Source organism: Pseudonaja textilis, chromosome 5 (genome assembly GCF_049901715.1).
Source record: "Pseudonaja textilis isolate UNSWEBS1 chromosome 5, rPseTex1.2, whole genome shotgun sequence".
Classification (NCBI taxonomy): Eukaryota; Metazoa; Chordata; class Lepidosauria; order Squamata; family Elapidae; genus Pseudonaja; species Pseudonaja textilis.
The window spans coordinates 35,860,438-35,885,230 of record NC_141994.1 but is presented as its reverse complement, the minus strand read 5'-3'; the positions used below and the strand labels follow the sequence as shown (position 1 = coordinate 35,885,230).

General features: G+C 35.5%; 1 protein-coding gene and 1 long non-coding RNA gene across 7 annotated transcripts in view; one reads left to right on the top strand and one right to left on the bottom strand.

The window, feature by feature from the left end:
• Positions 1-24,793, bottom strand: part of SYT1 (synaptotagmin 1) — a 316,367-nt gene that overhangs the window by 104,595 nt on the left and 186,979 nt on the right. For all 5 annotated transcript variants that reach the window (XM_087934497.1, XM_087934500.1, XM_087934501.1 and 2 more), the window contains one exon: positions 7,218-7,411. In XM_087934497.1, the coding sequence (XP_087790623.1) occupies positions 7,218-7,395 (178 nt within the window). In that variant the 5' untranslated portion in view covers positions 7,396-7,411. The remainder of the gene's footprint in view (positions 1-7,217; positions 7,412-24,793) is intronic.
• Positions 341-24,793, top strand: part of LOC148125596 (uncharacterized) — a 58,125-nt gene continuing 33,672 nt past the window's right edge. For both annotated transcript variants that reach the window (XR_015743827.1, XR_015743828.1), the window contains exon 1: positions 341-537. This is a non-coding gene — a long non-coding RNA (uncharacterized LOC148125596). The remainder of the gene's footprint in view (positions 538-24,793) is intronic.

Below are 24,793 nucleotides of genomic sequence, written 5' to 3'. Positions count from 1 at the left end.
TGGCCAAGTTCCAGCCACAGCATTAATCCTTCCCGCTGTTTCAGATGGAAAAACTTTAAACAGAACATAAAATAATTAAATCAGAGCAGAACAATATTGAATGTAACAGTTTGTTAAGGCTGTCTCTTTGGTATCAGCATATAAAGGATGTTCTGATAATCAGACAGGGGGATAGTGAGACCACAATTTAGCTGAGGGGATAGCAGATCTTGTTCCACAGTAAATTTTTAAGCCAACTTGCTAACCTTCAACCTTACCCTCTTCCTCAACCCCAGTTTGTCAGAAAATAAACAAATACTACCCAGATTATTTCCCAATTCCATCTGTTAACAATTGGTATTTTGGCTTTTTCTATCTCTAACATGGTTTAAATTATTAGGAGTTTCCAGAGAACATGAATATATTTTGAGGCAAAAGGAAAATAGAAAATGGAATTCCAACCTCGATCTTTATATAAGATTAGTCCTGTTTTTGCATTTTCTAGCAGCTGAATAGGGGAGTCACTGGATTGGAAATAAAGGAAGGACAAATGGATAGGTAAGAATAATGTTATCAGTAAAAGAAAAATTATAGTGTCAATACTGATAGATTTTTTTCTTAATTTGACTGCATCTAACAGAAGATGAGTACAGTTCTTTAGTAGGCTTGTGACCAGAAAAATAAGTCATCTTGGTGCTTTGGCTGTGGAATTTCTTCCATGGGACAAGAGGATGACTCTTTTGTTTTTCTAAATATGGAAAATTCTAAGAGACAGAGAAGACTAGAGTGACTTACAGATCTCTCCCATCGTTGTCCTTTGAAGGGAGATATCCAGCGTCTTCTATAGGGATTTGCTTAAGACTGCTCAGTTTTAGAAAATGAAAATTTCCCAGTCCTTCACCAACAACTGTATTTTTCTAGCCATCTTGGTAGATATGTTTAATTTAAGTAAGAATTCAAATAAGAACATCAGAAATATAAATCTCATGGCCCTTTCAAAGATTTTTTTAAAGTTCTTTTAAAAATAAGAATCTGATAATGTGAATACTGAAAAATTGAATAGAAAAGGAAAATATAGGAGGAAAATAAACTAATGAAATAAACTAATGAAATCCATTGTCACAGTCCCACAGCTGCAAATTTAATTCTCTATGCAATTTAGTAACTTATCATATTCATAATACTGCAAAATACCAGACACTGTCTATAATCATGTTCTATAATAATTACAGTGAAGCACAGGGAAGTCTTGAGCATCTCAGGGGAACTTTATTAAATTCCTATCAAAAAGTAAAATAAGTGATTTACTACTATTTGTCAGAAAGTGATATTAGATTCTAATAAAGATACTGCCATTATTTTGTTTCCAAATTGGTTCAGAAATAAAGATAGACTGATTACAGGAATAATATTTTTGCTTTCTCCAGTTCAAAATGCTATACAAGTGGTATTTAATTTTCTTTTAGTCATATTTTTTATTTTAAATATATCATTAATTTATTATTGTATTGATCTTTTGATTATCCATACAACTATCTGTGCCTGCGCTAACACTTAAATTGTGTAAAAATCTTGTTTCTTGACTTATGACTGCAATTGGGACTAGAACTTCTGTTGCTAAGTGATGCAGTCATTTTATGACCTTTTTTAAAACTGTGGTTGTTAAGTGAATAACTGGATTGCTAAGTGAATCCAGATTTCTCCATTGACTTTTCTTGTTGGAAGTTGGCTGAGGAGTTGGCAACAATTTAATCTTGTGATGCTGCAATTGTCATAAATATCTGCCAGTTGTCAAGTTCCCAAACTCTGATCATGTGACTGAGGGAATGCTATGACAGTCAGAATATCCCACATATCTACCATAATATTCACTTAAGGATAGGCTGTATTATGCAGAAACAGAAAATGTTCAAAAATACTAAGTGAAAAAGTAAATGTAGAACTATAGTTAAAACAAGTTTACATCAACTCAAGTTACTACAGTTCTCCAATTGTTTCTGTCCTTGCAAATTATTCCTGCTTTTCATTCATACATAATTGTGTTATGCATTGTGCTTTGTTCTTTAAATTTCCTATCTGTCCCTTTTTGGGAACCTCCTGAGTTTTATGCAACCACAACTTTCTAACTCTTTTCCTCCCTCTTGTCCCATTCATTTTTTCCTTCATATATTTGATTTCTGATTCATTGTCTCTTTATCAACAAATCATGTCAATATTTTTTATACTGGTCTAGGGCTAAAACTCATAAAGAAGGTCCTATTTTTTAGCCTTTGCCTTTAATTACTTTTCCAAACTGGCTTATGAATGAATTACTTCTATTCAGTTCTGCTAAAGTATGTGTGTGCATGCTTCCTTGTTGCTTGTTCATTCGTTCATTGATTCATTCATTCATTCTTGAATTTTGTAAGTTACCTGGTCACATTTCTACAGCATTCTGGTAACATTTTGGCAGTGGTTTGCAATTGTGTGCTTCCAAAGATTGAGAATTATTTGTCCAAAGTTAGCCAGTTGGCTTCATGCCTAAGGTAGGACTAGAACTCACAGTCTACTTCAAGCTTGTTCACTTTAGCATACAGAATTTTTAAATTAAACTTTTTTTTCATATTAGTATTTTGGTGGTCTTCATTTGCATGTTAAACAAAGTAATACATAAAGAAGGCACATCCATACTTTACAGTAGCGGGATTCTATGGTTTCACAACCAGTTTGGTGAGCATGTACAGCAGCTGAGCATGCGCCTTAACTGAGCTGCAAAACACGGAAATATAGGGCAGACTAGGGCAGGGGTGGATGGGTGTGGCCAATCATCGTTCATACTGGTTTGCTCAAACCATTGCAAACCATAGCAGCCCACCCGTTACTTTAGTTCTATTTACACTGCTAGAGGGTCTTTATTTTATTTTTCACAATAGAAGAGAACCAATTTACCTGGTGCTTGGAAAGGTGGCAAAATCAGATTAAATAGTTAAAAAAAGATAGAGCAACTCAATTCCCAGATTAGATTTGTCTTCTCGAATGAAAGGCGTAGGTGTTTTACCAGGTGTTTGTTAATAAATTATTAGAGGAGGATGAAGAAGAAAGTTTGAAGCTTGAGAATCCTAGACATAGGAAATAAATTTTCACCTTGAGTTTATAAGTCAGATGAATTGCATCCTTGAGTTCTAAAGAAATATGTTGATGATCTCTCTGAATTATAATATTTATATATGTAATCTCTTTGAGAAATCTTGGCAAACTGTTGTGCCTTAACTTTTAAAAGGTGAAACACAAGATTCAGGAGAAACTATAGGTCATTCAGTGCCTCTTTTCAGATTAAATTATTCTGTTTTTGATTGGGTAAGTTCTTTAGTAGATTGTGGGAATGCTGAATACCGTATATAGGATTTCGTCATTCGACAAAGTTCTTCAAATATTCAGATTGGTAAGCAACTTAAATATGACTGGATGCCACTTGATTCCACCTTTAACATTTTTATTAATGACTTAAAAAGGATGGAACAAATGCTTATTTAAGATGAATTGGATAGGTTAGTATGCTAGAAGATGGAAATAAAACTCAAATAAAATAACATATTTATTAGAGCAATGTTTCTCTATCTTGACTTTAGGATATGTGGATTTTAACTTCCAGAATTCCCCAGGTAGCTTGGGGAACGAAATTTAACAAGAGAAAAAGAAAAGCTAATCAGAAACCAAATATATACAGGATGAAGAATGCATGTGTCATCTTGGTAATAATGTATTTTGAAAAGATCTTAGAATAATAGTTGATTACAAATTCAGTTTCAATCAGCAATGTGCTGTGGATAGGAAAAAGAAAAAAGAAATGCAGTATACAGTACAAATTACCCAGAATAATAGTTCCATTTTATTCTGTGTTGATCAAGCTCTATCTTGGACATTGTATCCAACTCAAAGCACCCCACTTTGAGAATGTTCAGAAAAGCAATGGAAATTGATTGAAACTATGAAGAGAAAATGAAGAAGCAGGGTAACTTTAACCTTGAAAAGAACTCCAAAAGAGAATATAATAGCACTCTATTGTTCCAGAATGTAGGACTTGGAAAAATGGATTTTTGTTACACGAAGACTGATTCTGATTGACTGTTAGAGTAGAAAAAGTATTAGAAAAACTAAGAGCAGCTTGACAGTGGAACAAATTACACAGGGAGGCAATGGAGTGCCCTTTGTTGTATATATTGAAATATAGGCTAGATAGCCATTTGTATGGGGATCCGTTAATTTAGATTCCTGCATTTTTCAGAGTTGATAACGTAAAGTAACATAAAGTATCTATTGTCTCATGATTTTATGAGACAGTAAGAGGACAGACCAAAGGCATAGAAAGTATTATGGGAAATCCCTTATCAGCATTATTAAAGGGCAGAGTATGCTACATTCAAATCGAGTTGTCATGTTCTTTTAAAATTCTTTCCAAAATTCTTTCTTTCCTGCTGCATTGTCATTTATAAAATATAAAACCGATCTGTTTTCTCACTTTCCTATTCCATGTGGTGAACAAATGTTGAAGATTAACAATCATGAGACCCTCTACTGTTATGTTCCCAAGGATCATTTTTAAAAAAGCTTTTAAAAAAATCTTCAATCTCTGGTTCATGGCAGAACATGATCTAGTCTTAAAACGGCAGTCCATACAAACATAACTGGGCCATTCTCCAGTTATGAAAACGTAATAAAAATGGTTTGACCAAATTCTTAATGGATGCAGCTGTTTATTTTCTTGTGAAGTTTTTCATTTCAGTGAAAATATCAAAGTTCTAAATCCTATGTGGAATATGAATACAATGCAGGCAAATAATGTTACTGACCCCAAATGCCTGTTTTCCTCTTCTAGACATGGTAGATTTTAATCAGCTACTTGGTTTACTACAGAACTAAGAGTGATATAGTGCAAATATACTGATTGAAGCACACTTGAATGCCTATTTAAATTATTAATTTCTCTCCTTTCAGTGTGCCCCACAAAACATATGGACCGAAAATGATACATCAGTGTCTCGCTCCATCCACCAAAGCCACGTTGCACCACAGACTGTCCAGGAGTTGGGAGATGTTTTAGACCAGGTGTGGGAGGAGATCCCGCAGGAGACCATCCGCCACCTCATCAGGAGCATGCCCAGGCGTTATAGGGAGGCATGTTGAGGCCACACACACTACTGAGCCTAATTTTGACTTGTTTTAAGGACATTACATCACAGTTGGATCAGCCTGTAGTGTTTTTTTCCACTTTAATTTTGAGTGTAACTCCAAATCCAGACCTCCATGGGTTACTAAATTTGATTTCCATTGATAATTTTTTTGTGATTTTGTTGTCAGCACATTCAACTATGTAATGAACAAAGTATTTAATAAGAATATTTCATTCATTCAGATCTAGGATGTCTTATTTTTGTGTTCCCTTTATTTTTTTGAGCAGTGTAGTTAAAGGAGCAGGCACAATCCTTTCTGAGCAAAATTTGGCAACAGCTTTCACATCTTTATGTCTGTTTTAACTGCTGTAATATATTCTGGTTGCAACTACCCTTGAAAAATCTTGGAAGTTACAGTTCATGAATATGAGGCAATTATTTGATAACTAAAAAACAGCAAGGGCAATAGTATTTAGACTTATATACTACTCCATAGTGCTTTACAGAACTCTCTGAGCGGTTTACAAAGTCAGCATATTGTCCCAGCAACCTGGGTCTTCATTTTACCAACCTCAGAAGGACAGAAGGATAAGTCAATCTTGAGCTGGTCAGGATCAAACTCCTGGCAGTGGAATGCAGAGCACCAAACTGCAAATATCACATGTATGGTATATGCTGAAACTATCTGTACTGGTTCTTAGTTGCTTACTGGAGGCATTTACCTTTAAAGATCTAAATGTTTAGGATTTGACAACTGAGGGAATGGCTTTCTTATTCCAACTTGTCCACACATAACAATTATCAGAATAATGTTTTGAAGGTACACTCACTATTGGGGTCTTAGCGAAATGGCATGTGAAAGGGTACTTTTCTTTGAATTACTTACAGGCTTCTGAATGCCCTGTTTCAGTTGCTGCTTTTGCCATTCAATTTAATTGTTAATCAGCGTTACCATATTAATTTACATTTTAACATCTGGGATATTTTTGTTTTTTAATTTATTAGCTGCTCTCAGAACTCATTTGAGTGAAAGGACGATAAAAATAGAAATAAGGGAGAAATAGTGAAGCTGAACTTCTGGTAACTACAGGGACACTTCCATGTAATTTTCTTGCAACAGTGCTTTGACATTGCCTTCTTTGGCAATGTTTTTCAATCCCAATTTAGCCTATAGTGTTGGGATGTTTTGGCAATTTTCCATTCATGCATCAACCAAGTGTGAAGTTTATAAAGGATATTTTGGTGAATGGTTTCAAATCTACTGAATTTCTACAGTTGTATATATTTTGTTTTATTATGTATCATGACCTTTCTCTAGAAGAAGTAGATCAATATATAATATTCTTTCTTCCATTTCCCCCCGTAACAATTCTGTGGAGAACTCTATGAAAGTTGAGAAAAAAGTGAGTGATCTGATGTTATGCAGTGAAATTCCCATGGCTAAGACTGATCTTGATTTGGAATCTCACAGAACTTGGTGCAAAACCAGAAACACCCCACGTTTGCAAATACTTGATGAAATAATAGTCCTGGATAAAACTTTTTGTTTTGTTTCCTAATATTTTTTTCAAGTGCAGGCTCTACTTTTTGAAATCAAATAAACCTGATCCATTGGTTACAACAGGAATTAACCAACCAGCATGTCACCTGAGCCTTATGTCATGGGCCAACTTTAAAAGACACAATATAATTTAATCTAATATTTCTATCACACTTTCTACACTATAGATAACTACTTTTTGTAAAGACTATAGATGAGTTTTGTCGGGGGGGAGATAAACACTAAATCTAACATATACTATTCAATTATTTTCTGGTATTGCTACATAAACCATTGTATTTACAGTTAATCAAAAAGAAAGTGCGATATAGTTAAATTTAAACATGAGCCAATCTAGCATTAAGTTTCCTTTACCTTCATTGTGCTTTTGGATTTTGTCTGCATTGGATTCTGAAATTATCTCTTACTTTCAGGCTTGAATTCCCATGCATGTTATATTTCTCTGGTGTAATTAGTAAATGTTAATAAGCATACAGTTTTAAAGATTATTGTTACAGAGCCATAACAACAATAGCAAGTTTACTTACATGGAATTTTGGTTAGTTCATTCATAAATTTCTCCTTTAACTTTGAAAATCCATCTTCTTTTGCACTGCCTTTTCCTCCTCCAGGAATCACTGGTTCTGTGGCATTATTTGCTATTGCAGTAGCGACTGTGCTACCTGGTAGTGCTGCTAGTGCCTGGTGTTGACTTTCTTTTGCCATTTTAGTCCCAAGGGAACTGAGATTGAAAACAAAGCAGAGAGAAAAATGTTCAAAAGGTTAAACTTCATTGTAGGTCAATAGCAAACTAGACAACAGTAACCCCAATTGGTACACCTGCTTCCTGGATAAATATCACTTCATTAGTACATTGTTTCATGTTGGCTCATACAATATGTATTAAACTATTGGGGGAAAAAGATTCTTTCAGAAGGTAAAAACTGCTTATTCTTATATCTGTCTCCTGAGTCCAAAACAGTTATTTCTGTTGGATACCTCAATATGGGCTTAGCATCTGTTGTTTAAACTTTGAATTCTGCCCTTTCATTTTGAATAGATAAGTAAAGTGACAGCAGTTCTATATATACAAACATTTCAGTGCATTTGCATAATTATTTGTACATGTCTGTTGGATTGAAAATTTTCACAGCACCACTAGAAATGAAAATAGAAAGCAATTACACCAGCATAATTAAAGCACCTCCACGCTCTCTTGAACTCTTTAACCAATGTGCTCTCTACTTCAGCAGAATTGGACATTATTTAATAATTTTTTTCCATCTTACTTTTGAGTCATATTTATTAAAAACAAATTTTCTTCCACTGACATTTGATTCCAACATTATTCAGTTAAATTATTGACCTTCCTCACTGTTAATAGTGTTAAAATCACTGCATCTGTGTGTTGTTTAGCTTCATCCAAATTAGAACTCCAGACTGTTGAAATAAATTCATAGCTACATTAATGTATTTTTGACTTAATGCTTTTTTCTTGGGCTTTGGGGAGATATCTTTATACAGACTTAGCATAAAACAATGTACATTTATGTGGACTATATAACCATCATCTTGAATACTCCTCAGAGGATAGCTCAACATTTGTTTTAGAAGACTATTTCAGTCTTGGGCTGTCTCTTAAATAATGTTGTTTTGAGGACTAATTCCTATCATCTCTATTTCAGAAAACTATAGAGAAAATGGATTTAAGAGATAAGGATAATTTATTATTGCTCTGGGTATAAAATTGTTTGTACTTTTCCAGAAACAACTAAGTTTTATAGGTTCCCACTGGGAAATGAATTATTAAAAACCCAATAACTAAAGTTGAATAAAATAAGCCTTCTCAAACAGAGGGTGCAGTAAACAACAAACAACTAACCAAATGTTTTTTTTAAAATATCATGAATGTTGCACATACTAACATATTTTGATCATCGAAGCATTTTCTTTAATACCACTGTTCAAATGGCAAGCTGAATCAAATGATAAATGCTATGCAGTCACTATTTTCATGCTTATAACTCATTTAAAAATAAAGATAAACACTGAGCAGCCAATTATTTCTAATGTATTTAAAAATCATATGGTAGATTGAAAAAAGTAAAAAGTGCAACTGGAGAAAAAGACACGAATAACTAAGTTTTTGTTACTTTGTTTTCATGAATTTTTGAGCGATGGGTAACTTTTTCTTTTTCACTGGTACATCTTTGCATGCTGTGTTTCGTGGAAGATCTGCTCCCTCCACTTTTCTTTTCTTTGATTTGCTTACTGTATAGCACCACTATCAATAAAGGAGAATATTTGTAGCTCAGGATTAAAATGGTTTATGGGCTGTAATCCACCTGTGCTGAGGTTGTCATAAAATGAGCAGTCATAAGTCAAAGACTACCTGTATAGTGCAATATGTTTTTTCTTTTCTTTTTTTTTTTACACACAAAGCATTTTTTCCATCACTTGTTGCTTGAAAACCATGATTAAAGCTTGATTATTGCTTGTCTAATTATTTGTTTATCCTGTATAAAGGTCCCATGAGTCCATAAACAGTAGTGAAGTCATAGGGAATGAAACTGAAAAGGGTCGCATCCCCAAAGCACTATCTAATAAATCACAGTGGGAGAGTATTCTTTTTCACCTGTTTATTTTTGCAGTACTGCAAGTATAGAAGAATTTTAAAGAGGACATTCATATTGAAACTAACCAATAACATGTTGTAGACTGATTACACATCAAGTCTCAGCATATATTTGATTATCTACTAAAGAAACAATGACACAGTGATTAATTCAAAAATATAATAATGAAAGGAGATTCTATTATTCACATTCTCTACTGTGTATTATGTTGAAGAATTCTTTACCCATTTTCCAACAGAAAGGTTTTGGCAAGGGCAGCTATCCTCATTATGGCAGCTCTGTGACATGACTATGGGCAACAATAGCCTCAGAAATAATCTTTATTGTTTGCTCAATCTATGCTTTTCATTTTGCGTACTACATATCTTTTAGTGCCTTTCTCCCAACATTTGCTAAGTAAGTTTTGCAGCTACTCCAAACAGTTCCTCAGATGTTGAGGTATGGTTTGGGATGAGCCTGGGATACTTATCAGCTTTTTCATGACCTTAGACTGAGATTGAAAGATTGATACTGCTGTTCCAATGTGAAGTGAAATTTAGTGTCTTTTACTTAAATAGGCTCTATCTAACCGGAATCACATACAGAGAATCTTAAGAAAATACCACTAATCTAGAGTCCCAATAAGTGAGTCTTAGACTTCTTTAGAGAGCCTCTAAAGCAGGGGTGTCAAACTCAAGGCCTGGGGGCCAGATCCAGCCCACAGGGTGCTTAGATCTGGCCCAGGATGCAGCTTTAGAAACAGCAAGGGACCTGCCCCCTGTGGTGCCTCTGCCAGCAAAATCCAACTCTCCCGAACTCCATTTTCACTGGCAGAGATTTGCAGGAAGCTGCCACAGTTGAATATGGTGCTTGGGAGTCCATTTTTGCTGGCAAAGTGTTCAGGCCACCACAGATGCCCCTTACACAAGTGACATCAAACTGGCCATGCCCACCATGGCCACATCCACACTGGCCCTCCAAAGTCAAATACAACCCTGATGTGGCCCTCAATGAAATCAAGTTTGACACCCCTGCACTAAAGAGTCAGATGCCTTGGGACCTTTCTACAATTATAGCCTCGGTACTATGATTCATACAAAAATAATTTTCCAGATTAGGTTATAAAATCTCGGTACTTGCTCTAGACCATTGTTTCTTAAAGTGTGGTCATAGGACTTCTCTGGGTCCCCCAAGACCCCTTCAGAGTCCTCAAAAATCAAATGCCTATAATGAAAAGTAATAGAATATTAAAATACCATCTAACAATATTGAGAAGCTGTCATAGTCAATACATATTACATTAAAAGTTGTACTTAACTACAGTCATTTCAATGATCATGTACAAAGCAGAGATAATGTCTGATGATAACATCAATATCAAGATCATGTTACACCAGTTTGGTATTCTGATTAACATTTGCACTAGAAACAAGAAGCCTATCATATTTAGTTCTCTCTTGGGCATTAAAACCAGCTGGGTGACTTTGAGATAATTATTCTACCATGGCCCAACATATCTCAAGAGTTGTGTGGAATATAGGAGGTGGGAGCAACATGTATGATATTATGTATAGAGTTGTACAAAACAAAGGCAGAATATAAATCAAATAATTTTTAAAAGCAACCAACCAACCAAACAAATGTTATTGTATGCCCTGAACATATCTAAATGCAATTGTCTTCTGATTGAAGTTACACGTGCATGGCTCCAAACACTGAATGATGCATATTTTTATAAAAACACTGAGACAACTGTCAAATACAGAGGGGTATGGAACTTGATGTTATAACTCTACCAGCAATCCAAGGATAACACTTAAAGGGTCAGGAAACTGTTATGTTGATTTGATAGTGCCTTGAGAAAATAGCGTTGTTTATTATGATTACTTCCCATAATTTTTATCACTAAAATGGTTCATCAACACAGTATTCTAATCTCATCTAAAGGAAATAACCAAGCAAATGTTTTCAGTTATCTGAAGATGTTGATGGAATGCACAATAAAGGTAGAATGTATCCAAAGTTTGCTTTATATGCTCTCAGAGGAGTACCAAATTATCTTCTAGTGAATATTACTTTAGTTTTTAAATTATATACTGTCTTATTCCTGGATGGTTTCCCAAGTTTTATTGCTTGAGTAGATTTTCTTTTCTACTGAAAATCCAGATAAAAATGATAATTCTATCAGCAAGTGTACTACTAGAGGAGCAAACACATTGGACAAAGTATATACCAACATCAAACATGGCTATAAGGTTATACAATTACCACATTTGGGACAATCAAACCATATGTCACTACTTTTAGCACCAGCATACATTCCTCTTAGGAGACGGGCTCTGCCTATAATAAAGACAGTAAAATCTTGGCCAGAAGATGCTTCCCAACAACTTCAGGATTGTTTTGAGAACACAAATTGGGACATATTTTACCACCCTGACCTAGAGGAGCACACTGCAACTGTTCTGTGCTATATCAAACACTGCACAGATACTATCACTGTTGATAAATGTATTAGGATCTATCCCAGTCAGAAACCCTGGATGACCAAGGAAGTCCAGTGCCTCTTGCGTGACAGGACCAAGGCCTTTAGGTCCAGTGATGGGGCAAGATACAGTGTTGCCAGAACTAATCTGAAGAAAGGTATTTGGAAGGCCAAGACTTATTGTAAGAGGAAGATTGAGGATAATTTTTATAGCAATAACATGGGGAAGGTGTGGTGAGGGATTCAACAAATTATTTACCATCAACCGACCAATGTCATCCCTACTGAGGGGGATGCTTCACTGGCAGAGGAACTGAATCATTTCTTTGCTTGCTTTGAAGTGGAGACATCAGAGACAGATAAAAAACGACTACCAGCCAATTGTAGCCAGCACCTCCTTGTGGAGGAACATGAGGTGAGGACCATTCTGAGGGCTGTGGACCCTAGAAAGGCTGCCAGTCCTGACCACATCTCTGGCTGAGTGCTTAAAGACTGTGCTGATCAGTTGGCTGGAGTCTTTACCAGGATCTTCAATCGGTCTTTATCCCAGTCCACTATTCCATCTTGTTTGAAGGCTTCCACCATTGTTCCACTGCCAAAGAAGTTCCCTATCAATAACCTCAATGATTACAGACCAGTGCACTCACACCTATCATCATGAAGTGCTTTGAGAAATTGGTCTGCCGGCACATCATTTCTTGCCTTCCGCATACATTTGATAAACACTAGGTTGCATACAGAAAAAATAGATCTACAGAGGACTCTATAGCCATCACTCTTCACACTGCTCTGACTCATCTAGAACAGTGGGGGGGCTATGTGAAGATGCTTTTTGTGGATTTTAGTTCTGCGTTTAAAACAATTCTTCCACATAGACTAGTGTCTAAACTTCTGGACCTTGGGCTTTCTAATTCAATCTGCCTTTGGATTATGGATTTCCTGTCTGGCTGCTCACAGAGGGTCAGATTAGGTAATCATACCTCTTCAGCCCTTATTCTGAACACTGGTATACCACAGGGTTGCGTGTTGAGTCCCTTACTCTATACTCTTTATGTGCATGACTGCATTCCCACTCACGCTAGTAATACTATTGCTAAATTTGCAGATGATACAGCAGTGGTGGGACTTATCTCCGGGGGCGATGAGTCTGCCTACTGAGATGAGGTGGACCGGTTGTTTTCATGGTGTGGAGACAATAACTTGGTCCTCAACACCAATAAGACCAAGAAGCTTATAGTGGATTACAGAAGGAACAGATCAGCCAGCCAGCCCTTGCTTATCAATGGAGACCGAGTGGAGCAAGTGGCCAGTTTTAAGTTTCTGGGTGTTACCCTAAAAGAGGACCTGACCTGGAGTGCCCACATTGCAGCACTGGTAAAAAGGGCCCAGCAGAGATTATACTACCTGAGACTTCTCAGAAAACAACAACTGAATGAAAAACTGCCGGTGACCTTCTACCGCTGCACCATAGAGAGCATTTTAACATACTGCACCTCTGTATGGTTTGCCAATTGCGCAGTGGCAGATAGGAAAGCACTCCAGAGGGTTAATGTCATTGCCCAGAAGATCATTGGTTGCCCTCTCCCCTCTTTGGAAGAGCTTTATAGCTCCCGCTGCCTTAAGAAAGTTCAAAACATTCTCAAAGATCCATCTCATCCTGGGAACCCTTTTTTTGAACTATTATTATCTGGCAGATGGTACAGAATAATAAAAACAAGGACAAATAGGCTGAAAAACAGCTTCTATCCCAGGACAGTAGCTCTTTTGAATTCTGCTGTATAGTGCAGTGTTGGTGTGGTGTTGGGGGTTTCCGGTTCAATGCGTGAAGGGTAAAGGATGTGTGTTTGTGTTTATTTTCATGGTCATGGTCATGATATGCACTGAAAATGGTGTTTGATTTTGTTGTACTCGGTGCAACGACAATAAAGTAAACGAAACTAATTAAAATGGAAGAATATGCCAGTTTGAATGACACAAAACATAAGACATTGCTGCAAGATTCTTTGTACTGAAATGCTGGGACATGTGTCTTTCATTAAATGTTAGATATTTCAGTAAATAGATAAAAGTACAAGAGAAGTATAAGGTATATTAAAAAGTGTGGAAAAATGCTTTCATTTACAAACTTTGGTGTGGCAAGGTCTCCTATTTTTCTTAATTTCATATAAATCATAAATCATTATATGAACTGTTTAGCCAGTTGAAAAATCTATAACTGGGGTTTTATGTTCACAAGAGCAGGCCAAAGTGAAATCAGGTATGGAATTAGGGTAATGGATTAATTACTTAACACAGAACGACCATAACTTAGACATGGTTTCACCTACAGTTCCCAGCATACTTGTTTTAAATAAAGCCAATCTGACTGACTGATCTGAGTAAAACCAATATTATAGCGATATTGAACAGGCTGAAATGTTTAATTAAATTAATTAATCATTAGATATGGTATGGTTTTTAAGTCTTTTCATGCAATCCCAAAAGTGTAAAGTGTAGAATGATAAGAACACCAAAGGCTGGCTCTTTTGTGTCTGTTCTCTAGTAGGATGAGTACCACAATTGTCCAAAATATTTTAATATTCTCTTTGAACATAGTACAAAGAAAATCAACAATAGAACTTTACATAGGATGAATTTTCACCCAAAGCTTGAAGCTTTTATCATTCATAAAAAAATATAAATTTTGGTAAAAAGAATCAGTTTAACTGCACTTGTCATGCATTCTTTGTAGCATATATGATGTTCAATTTGGATTAATGTTCCATAATTTCTAACATTCATAGTGTTAGTCACCTGATTTATGATTCACTTCTGATGAACATAACTGTGTTTAAGAGGTCGCCTTGATAGTGACCTCTCCAAATGGAAGTCTACTGATCTAATCTGCTTGTGACCCTGTCACTACTGAAGTTGATATGGTTCTACGATCTGCTTTGTATTTAGCTCCTTTTTCCAGCTGAATGCCTATCATTTTTGCTGGGTGTCCTGATTCCTTTTTATTAAACATTGTCAACTGCTTGTTATCTTTCTTTTGCACTCCAGTTAAAGGTTGTGCCCTTTTGTTCTTGGCAGTTATATCTGTTTTCTCTGTCCCTTGAGGGCATTTGAGTTTAAATTTAAAAGTTTAAAAGTATAAAATTTTGTTTTCCTTAAAAAAAAGTATGGATTTTATATGGATGAAACAGATATACTAGGATATATTTTCTCTGGGAGTGACATTTATCTTTTATTCACTGTCTTTTTATTCTTTATTAATCCTTTCAATTAATTACACTTTTAAAATATGTTTCTTTTTCTCTTTTTAATAAACTATTGACAGTTACTTTGCTACTAATTCTTTTTTGACTCTGTATTTCTGTGTCTCTGTGTGTATAGCTTCAGTTGGTTAGAAAGGGAAATGATTTTTCATATGTAATCAATGATAATCATTACCATTATTACTTTTAAATTATTCCAAAGCATTGCTGCAGCTTGATTACATAAATGTGACATCAGTATGGGAACAACTTATCTTATGCTTAACAAAAATTATGTTAGTTTGTTATCAGAGTTTGAATAAATTGCCCTGTGGTGTTTATTTGACTTGTGGTACTTTGCTGGTTACATTAATATTCAGTAAATGCATTTAATACTTACATTTAACTGCTAAGTTGGGAGTTCTGGCCAAGATTACAGTTAGGAAAAAACTGCTTAAATTAATTTCAATAATGGGAATGTATGAGAATCCTGAGATCTCTTTCTAGCCTTGTTCCAAAGGACGTGCAAAGAAGGTAAAAATTTGGAAATCTAAAAAGATAATAAAAACTTGAAAAAGCAACAGAATGCCAAGAGAAAAATAGCAATAGCAACAGCACTTAGACTCACGGTATATACCACTTCATAGAGCTTTAAATCCTTTCTAAGCGGTTTACAAAATTAACATATTGTCCCCAACAATCTGGGTCCTTATTTACCGACCTAGGAAGGATGGAAAGCTGTGTCAACTTTGAACTAGTCAGGATCGAACTTCTGGCAGTCAGCAGAATTCATCTGCAAAACTGCATTTTAACCACTTGTTGTGGTTAGCTGGCAGCAGGTGTGGATGACTGAAGACAGCAAGGACTCAGATGAGGGGCCAGGACCATTAGGGAGTGGATTGCTGCCTTCAGAGATTGTGGGGGCTGGTAGCAGCTATGAGGAGGTTCCCGAGAAGCCTGTGCAAAGTGTGCGTGCACGCGGGATTGCTTGCAGGAAAGAGCAGCTATAACAGCACAGGCTACTCGGGAGTAAGGCTTACAGGTGATGGCCCCTCCTTCAAGAAGATAAAAGCCAGCTGTGAAACGAATGTTCTTTGCAGAAGGCAAAGACGTTTTGAAACTCCAGCCTCGTGGACATTCCAATATCCTGAGTTTATATTTGAAGATTCTTGTATTGCAAATTATTTCTTGTCTGTTATCTTTTGGCAGTCTCGCACAGTTTGGCAATGCTTGTGCTTATCACAGCTAATTATTTTGCAGAAGCATTAAAAGGTTTCTGTTCCCTTTGGATTATGTTTGATTTGTTGGAAAAGGGCATGGGTCAGAACACCACTGCACCACCATGGCTCTTTAATAAAAATGAAAAGAAAATCCATGTACTGTATTTATTATCCATATCTTTAAAAATGTCTAAGCTCTTAAATATATAAAAATGATATTATTCGATATCTAGATTAGATATTGATAGAAAAAAGAAATTAAATATTTTGTTTTCATCTTGCTATTCCCAAGTTCCTTTTCATAATGTCATGGATGATTACATTTTGTGATCATTGCTTTGGTTTACTACAGATATTATCTTAATAATGGAAAAATAAAATTTGCTGAAAATTCAGAAAACTAATTACTATATGTGTAATAAATAAGCAATTTTAATGTATAAAATTATACATATATAGTGCATAAAGAAGAAGTACTGGAGACATACTAAAATGTTGAAACAAGAAGCAAGAAGAAACATTCTTCAAGAAAAGGCAATTCTTTTATAATTTTTATTGTTTGATCCAAAATTGTTAAAATAGATACATAATAAATCAGCCATAACAAATTTCCATGCAGAATTTAGTAATGCCAGTCTATTGACTGAAAATTAGCAGAACACATTTCTCCTCTTCTCTCCATCGTCTGCACAGCTGTACATCTATTTCAAGGCTTGGGGGAGTCTCCAGAGCAAATCTGGGATAATGCCCAAGTGTAGAGAGAAGAAAGGACTGAGGCAACAATCTTATTTGGTGACCAGAAATCTGCTCGTCTAACGTACAGCTCATTTAAATGGGTTTAAAAAATAAGAATCCACAAAGAGAGAAAATAAGGGGGAGCAATGATATAATTGCCAGTAACTATAAAACAAAACAAAAAAAATCTATGCCTTAATCATCTTAAGATGCCCCACTGCAAACTCCAATTATTCTAATTCCATTCTTCCTTTCCTATCCTATCCTATCCTATCCTATCCTATCCTATCCTATCCTATCCTATCCTATCCTATCCTATCCCATTCCAGTGACTTGGAAAAAGCTTAGTGATGATGACCTTCTGAAACTGGAAACAAATGCTGTTTGCAGAGCAGAGGTGACCTATGAACATCCAGTAGTGTGCATGCTGCTGCATTCTGGACCAGTTGTACCTAGTTGTCCTAAGATATCCTAAAGAACAGCCCCATGTAAAGCACATTGCCATCATGCAGATTGGAAGTGACCAAGACATGAATGACCATGTATCCCAGTCCTTGAAAGTGTGCAATTGGTGCACATGTGGATCAAGCAGGAGCCATAAGGTGTGGACCAGGTCTGGGAAAGTGTGATCCCATCAAGAGTTAAAGATAACAAAATCACCAAATCTCGGAGAGCCAAAAACCCAGAGCCATTTGTTTTGTCAATATACAGATACTTGGACAGCAGCACAACATCACCAGGGTAAAGATGTACAGCTGATCATCATCAGAGTACTGATGATATGGTACCCTATGCCATTGGGTGACCTCAAAGATATTATTATATCTTTTAAGTCAATAGAAAATAAAATATTAATAGAAAGTTTAAGGAGAATTCCTTGATGTCTGCAAACATACCTTTGTTATATCTGTGAATTGGTATGTGACTAAGCATATTAGATAGACTTCACAGATTTTCTCTCCCCCCCCCCCCCCAAACTCCTTGCCAGACTGATTCAAAGTATGAAATAATATATTTTCTACAAACACTACTTTGGGGCATTTGTGTTCCATCTTCATTCAGCTCTCTAATTACTGAGATAGTAAGTAGTTCAAACTGAGCAGTCCATTTGGTTATTTAAAAGCCAAAGTGGTATATGAAGGCAAAGTTATTCTAGCTATGTTTTATTTATGCCTTAATGAAGGCTACCTGCATAATTTTCAACTTTTGTAGTAGCTATGGCCTTCAATATTATATTTCTGCTTTTCCTAGAGGAAACATACCAGTTCATTTAAATTCAGTAAGTAAAATCACTTCCTTTTATGCTCTGCATATTTTCTACAATATTTGTTTAAAAATCACTAGATGCAACCAATAGCTGGGATTACTAAACTATGTACATGTTGCATAAATAGCTGCCCTGGGATCAACTCAATAGTTACTGCTTTGCTTTTGGAAGTAGAATGTCTATGGAAACTACAGGAGATTAAATCCCAATATATTGCCATTATTAACTCTTAAATAAAAATGGGGACATTTGAATGGATAGAAAATGAATGCACAAATGATACATTAGTCAGACTAACCACTGGATGGCATTGCAGATCCATAAAAAAATACTGGAAAGGCCAGAAGTCTGCCTCTAAAACTGGGAGAAAAGGGGAAGGGGTTTTTTTGTTTAGTAGTTATTTCTTATTTGAGTGAAATGGGTAACAATCAAGCGTTGCAATCTTGATATTTCAAACTTCTGAGCACCTTGGATTTAATTATGATTAGCATATTATTGAAAAGCCCTGCAGAACATTACAGATAATCAAGCCATCACAAAGAACACACTCTTATGATTCATTTAGAATGTCCAAGTAAACTGCATCCACTATAATGTCACTTAAATGCTTTTGCATAAAGATGTTGGAAAGGCACTTGAATAACAGTTAACCCTTTCAAATTCTGCTTCATTTCCATAGAAATTGTGCTATTCGAAAATAATAATTCTAAACCAGTAATAAGAACCAGGAGGAATCCTAGGCTTACATGTTCCATTTGTCAGTCCAACCTACCCTTGGTGCATCACATTAGGGCCAGTGGTGGTATTCAATTTTTTTTTACTATCGGTTCTGTGGGCATGGCTTGGTGGGCATGGTGTAGTTTGGTGGATGTGGTATGGCTTGGTGGGCATGGTAGGGTAAGGATACTGTAAAATCCCCATTTCTACCCCCACTAACCTGCTTTCCAGCTCTGTTCTCCTGCGCAGGGCAACAAAACCAAATCCCGTTGATCAGCTGGGACTCCGATCAGCTGGGACTCGGAAGGCAGCAAATAGATGGGGGTGGGGCCAACCAGAGATGGTATTTACTGGTTCTCTGAACTATTCAAAATTTCCGTTACCGGTTCTCCAGAACCTGATTAGGGATATATATCAGACTAAATAAAAAAGCTGGGTGAGTTCCAGTGTTCATTTGTCACTCACTAGTTGACATAATGGCACAAAAACTGTGTACCACATAACTTTTCCTGTTGTAAAGTGTGCTCTTACAGCTTCCAAAACTTACATATTGTTGATAGCAAAACATTACAAGTATGACTGTAGATTGTTTATCTTGTATAACTGATTTTATTTTGTACCTTCTGGAAACATATTAGCAGATAGATTTCAAAATCTCTACTGTATAGAATCTTACAGATCAACTGGGTTGCCATATTTTCTACCAATTGAGATTTCTGAGTGAAATCTATCACATAATTCAGTTTTACAACTACCAGCAGTTTTAAATTCTGAGTGAAAGTTATCATGCAAATCAGTTTTACAACTACCAGTAGTCCACTTTCTACAAAAGTTAAACATGAAATCTTTTTGCATATTGGGACACAGTTTTAAGCAAAACAATCCCCCAAATACCTCCAAATCAAATCCAAAGGCCATAGAGAAAAGAAAAATGAAATTTTGGGATTGATATCCATTTCCAAGTTTGAATATTAATAAAAAGAAGAGAGGGAAGATTTTAATAATGTTATGCATGCAAGTAAACCTATGACTATATCTGAGCTGAAGAGGGAGAAAATGTCAAAAATGAGAATAAAAATTCTATCTGGCTACAGGAAATAATAGGAAGCTGTTATTTCATCCAGAGATTACAAAGTGTACCTGAAAAGGTGTCAAAATCTTTCAATTACAGCAACATTCACATTTTCTTATTTTGAATTTGTAAACAATTGCACATAATTAGTAAATACACATTCAAATTCTCAGAAAAATACCATCTTCAACTTTGTACCACATGTCAATTTCTGTTAACTTAGGAATTGTAACATTTTCTGATGATCTGTCCCTAAAGTTTTAACATGCCTACATTAAACACATTGGTGACAAGAATGGATCCTTGAGAGATCCCAGAAATCAGATTTTCTTTTGTAGAGTGATAGTCCTTATGCAAAACACCTTCTGGAATTTTCCAGATACAGCAATGCTTCCAATTCCCAAAACTGTCAGATAGTCCACAATACCATATTCAAAGATCTCCAGGACCAGCAGAATCACACTTCATCAATCTCTTTCCAGATGAAAACTATTATCTGTCTGGCCAAGGAAGTATCAATTCTTTATAGCCTGTCCTGACTCTAGTTTTGAAATGTCTCAGATGCATATTATAAATTTCATGTAAGATTTCCTGAAACTAGGAGACCAAAGTCTTCTCAATTACCATGACCAGTTACAAAAAATTTAGAAAATAGCCTGCAACTATTTTTGATGGAACAAGAAAGGGTTTCTTAAAGAAGTAGCCTCATAAAGATCCCTTTATGCAGGAAGTCAGCTTCCCCTTGCTCAGAGAGGAATTAATAATATTTATCAACTAATCTCAGTGCCTCCCGGCAGGGGAATTTAAACTATGTCAGGAGAATCAAGAGGACAGATGGTAGAACAACTGCTCCCAGGAATCCTCAGCAGTTATAAAAGGAAACTATTCTAGTTTCATCAAATATGATTCTGAATCAAACATCAAATTCAGCTTAAATATAAGGAATGTATTGGCAAATAACTCTTAAAAGGACTATAGTAATCTGTGGAATATTCTAATATCAAATTAAGAGGTTGAGAACACATGCTAATTTTCTCATTCTAAATAGGTCAGCTTCAGATGCATCATGCCCACAGAAAAACATTACTATTTCTCTGTATCTACAGCCATTACTCATACTCTTAAATGAGCTCCATACTGCACTCATGAGTGTCAAGGTTAGTTTTTGCTACCTTTGTTCTAGCCCTCTTCTATCTAGACAGCTCTTTTCTATGTAATGGGGCAGATTTAAAGTTTCTCAGAATGGGGGCTTGTAGTCGATTATAAATCTTTAAATAATTGTTTGGTATAACTAAATCAAATAATGTAAATAAAAGATTCAACTTTGCTAATATTTAGCAAAATATTGAGAGTACTAATGTACTTTTGATTTGTCCATGAAGTCATCCTAGAATCTTATCCTAAACTGAGAATCCTTTACATCTTACAGGAGGTAGCTGCCTACTGATCACAGTAGAGTTTCATATATATGTTTAGTAATTAATGCTTCCCCCTTATCTTCAGTCTGATGTAAATGTTGTATCAGTTAATTGCTCATATAGTTAAAAGACAGGATAAATATAGACAGTTAGAAATAAAAGTGAGGTAGGGAGGTTTACCCCTTAACCATTTATTGATAGGATGAAGTACAAAAAATGGTGAACACATGACAGGGACCTCAGAAATGTAAAAGAACACTTACATGTTTGAAAGGATCCTCTGTCCCAGAATTACAAAAGGGAAAAGTGATGGAGATGAAGTACAAAAATGAAGAAAAAATGCTGATCAATAAACCAATAGTTAAAAAGTAAAGGGGAACAACCTGAATTGGAGGTTAGTGTGGGGAACAGATCTCATCATGCATTACATTCAACTTAAAAAAGGTTAATGTTCACACTGCAATTTGTTTTATGGGTATAACAAGCAAAAAATGGGTGGAAACAAAAATGCCATGCCAATTTGCAATCAATTTGCATCATATGCTCCATAGACATAAATCTTATTAAAAGAAGGGGTGCTTAGAATGCTGATTGTCTTTAGAAAAGAGCAATGCAGAATTGTATCAGAGGAAGACATTAAAAGTTGTTTGATATAAGATAGAATTTCTGAATCTTTCCACTTTGCATATTCCACTAAACACAGCTGTTTATTTAAAAATAGAAGCAATAAATAATAACTTCCCCTGCACCTGGCTCAATTTGTCATGCTCATTTTATATTTCTTTACCACTCAAAGAGTTAATTAATGAGTTACTCTTGCCAGGGTTGCCCCAATGGCCCCTTCTTACATCTGTCTATCAGCCAGGCATTACCATTACTTTAGTCAGTAGTCAGCATTGCATGCCAAAAGACGATTATCAATACTAACCTTAGAGGAAAACAAAGACAGGTTATTTATCTTTTCATGAAGTTAAACTGTTTAAGCAATATTCAGACAAACAAGGCTTAACCATTCACTTTGCATCATTTAATTCTTCTTCATATTATGTTATTTGGTAATAGAAAAATAGGCCAAAACTTGGCTTAAATATAAATATCTGTCATTTTGAGAATATGATAAATATTCTCTGGAGCTCAAAAGCATGTAACCCAATTTGGGTACACATATGGTAACAAGTACTTGAAGAGTAAGCTTGAACTCATGCAAGATGGTCATTTGAAGCTGTGGGACAGTCATCTGGAAAGCTATTCTAAGAAGCATAGCTGTATTGATTTGTATGGATTCAAACATCCTTTTGAAAACAGTGTAATTGTGAGAATATCTCGTATTTCAAACAAGCCCTAGCAAAATGCAAAAATGTTCTAACTGCAATTTGTTTTTCATGTGGAATATGGATGGGTTTACAAAACATGACTAGATAACCATCTCCATGACATTAGTAGATGTGACAAAATTTCTCCCTCAAAATGTATGTGACATGCCCGAAACATAACACAGTACACATTGTTAGTGCTGTCAGTTTTCATTATTATGTTGCGCATACGATTAAAGACATGCCTGGAATCAACCCCCTCTCACCAGCATTTGATATATTATGCCTCTGAAGCACATTTATGCTTGATGGGAATTAGCAACTTTTCTTGTTTTTATACCTTTTAACAACAGGGGGAGGAGGTTATTTATGTATATTCATTTTGCAGAACGAAATAATAAAATCTTTAAAAAAACCAGGAACATCTATTTGTAGGACAATGAAATTTATATTTAGACTGATTACAAGCCATAAAAGGACTGAACCTATCTCCTTGTCAATTATATAACTATCAAACTGTTTCAATGAATTTGGGAGCCCAATGCAGCCCCCAAACTGGCTCATACCAACCATGCATATAGCCTTAGAATAAGACTGCAGGCAGATTCATGCAAATTGAGAAATTAAAATTGTATTTGAAATGGAATACTCAAAAATCATGAAATAAAAATAAAGCTTTTTTAGGTTAGAAGAAAAACATTGGATTCAAAATCTAACTACTGTCTGCTATTATTTTTTTAAAAGTCAAATTCTTCTAGAAAGAGAAATATATTTCCCTTGCCAGCGTGAAAGTGCTTTTATTTTGTTTTACTTGCTATCTGTCCTCTTCGCTTTTACAAAACTGCAGAAGCAATTGCTGCATTCAGCTACACAAAGAAAACAAAACACCAAAAAATATCACAATGACAGTCCTGCTAAGTAATATCTTGGCGCCTATTTATTCCTGTCATTTTTTAATCTGAAGGAGTTCAGGGTTTATTGTTGCTGCTTTCTATTTTTTATTTTCATGACCTTCTTGAGGTTATTTAGTGAACATTAGAGCAAAAGACACATTTAAGCCGATCTTAAACTAGCACTTAGTGACTGCACGCACCGGCTTTCTGTGCTTCATTCCTGGCTATGCTTCATGATGAGCAAATAAAAGACGGATGATCTGAATAGGGACCTTCCTCATCTGTGCTCAGTTGAACTGAAATGCTTTGAAGCCACATTTTGCTCTGCTGGCAGTGACAGCAGAGCAAAATAGCAACTTCTGTTGTCCAGATTAAAACAGCAAATATTGAATCTTATTTGACATTTCAGTATGCAGGTTTGAGATAGTATCTTGCTTATGTAACCTTTCAAGTGCAAATATACAAGAGAATTGGATTCAGTATATAACAGCCAAAACAGACACTGAAATAAATGAGATTTCATATTTGGCTCTACTCAAGTTATGATCAATGCCTGATATAAGAGATAATTTATTTATTTGCATTGTCTTTCCTTCTTTAATTAACTTGTTAATCACTGGCTTTCAAGGACTCTCACTTGTTTGTAGTAAACAAGTCTTTTGTAAAGGCAGTACATTTACAAAAGTGATTATAGCTACTCTTTTGGTCTCTTGTCATTTTTAAGGTTGCTGCTTTTAGACTAGAATCTAAGATTCCTTCTTTAAGAATATTTATGCAAACACAGATGTAATGGTAAATTCTAATACATATTTCAATGAACATGGGCAGCAACTGTAAGATAAAATTCTGAGTGTGTATTTCTTGAAGAAATTACTAGGTTTACTTTAGACTGGGTGTCCAAACACTTCTTGAGAGCATATAGAAACTGTATCACATGGCTGCCCTTTGCAGCTTCCGTATATAGGTAGTCCTATATATGGCATTGAAAAATGTGAGTTATGACCGTATTTCACACTTATGACAGTTGAAGCTTTCCTATGGTCACATGATCAAAATTCAGATGCTTAGCAGCTGAGTCATATTTATGATGGTTGCATTGTCCTGGGTCATGTGATAACCTCATGCAATCTTTTGACAAGCAATGTCAGTGGGG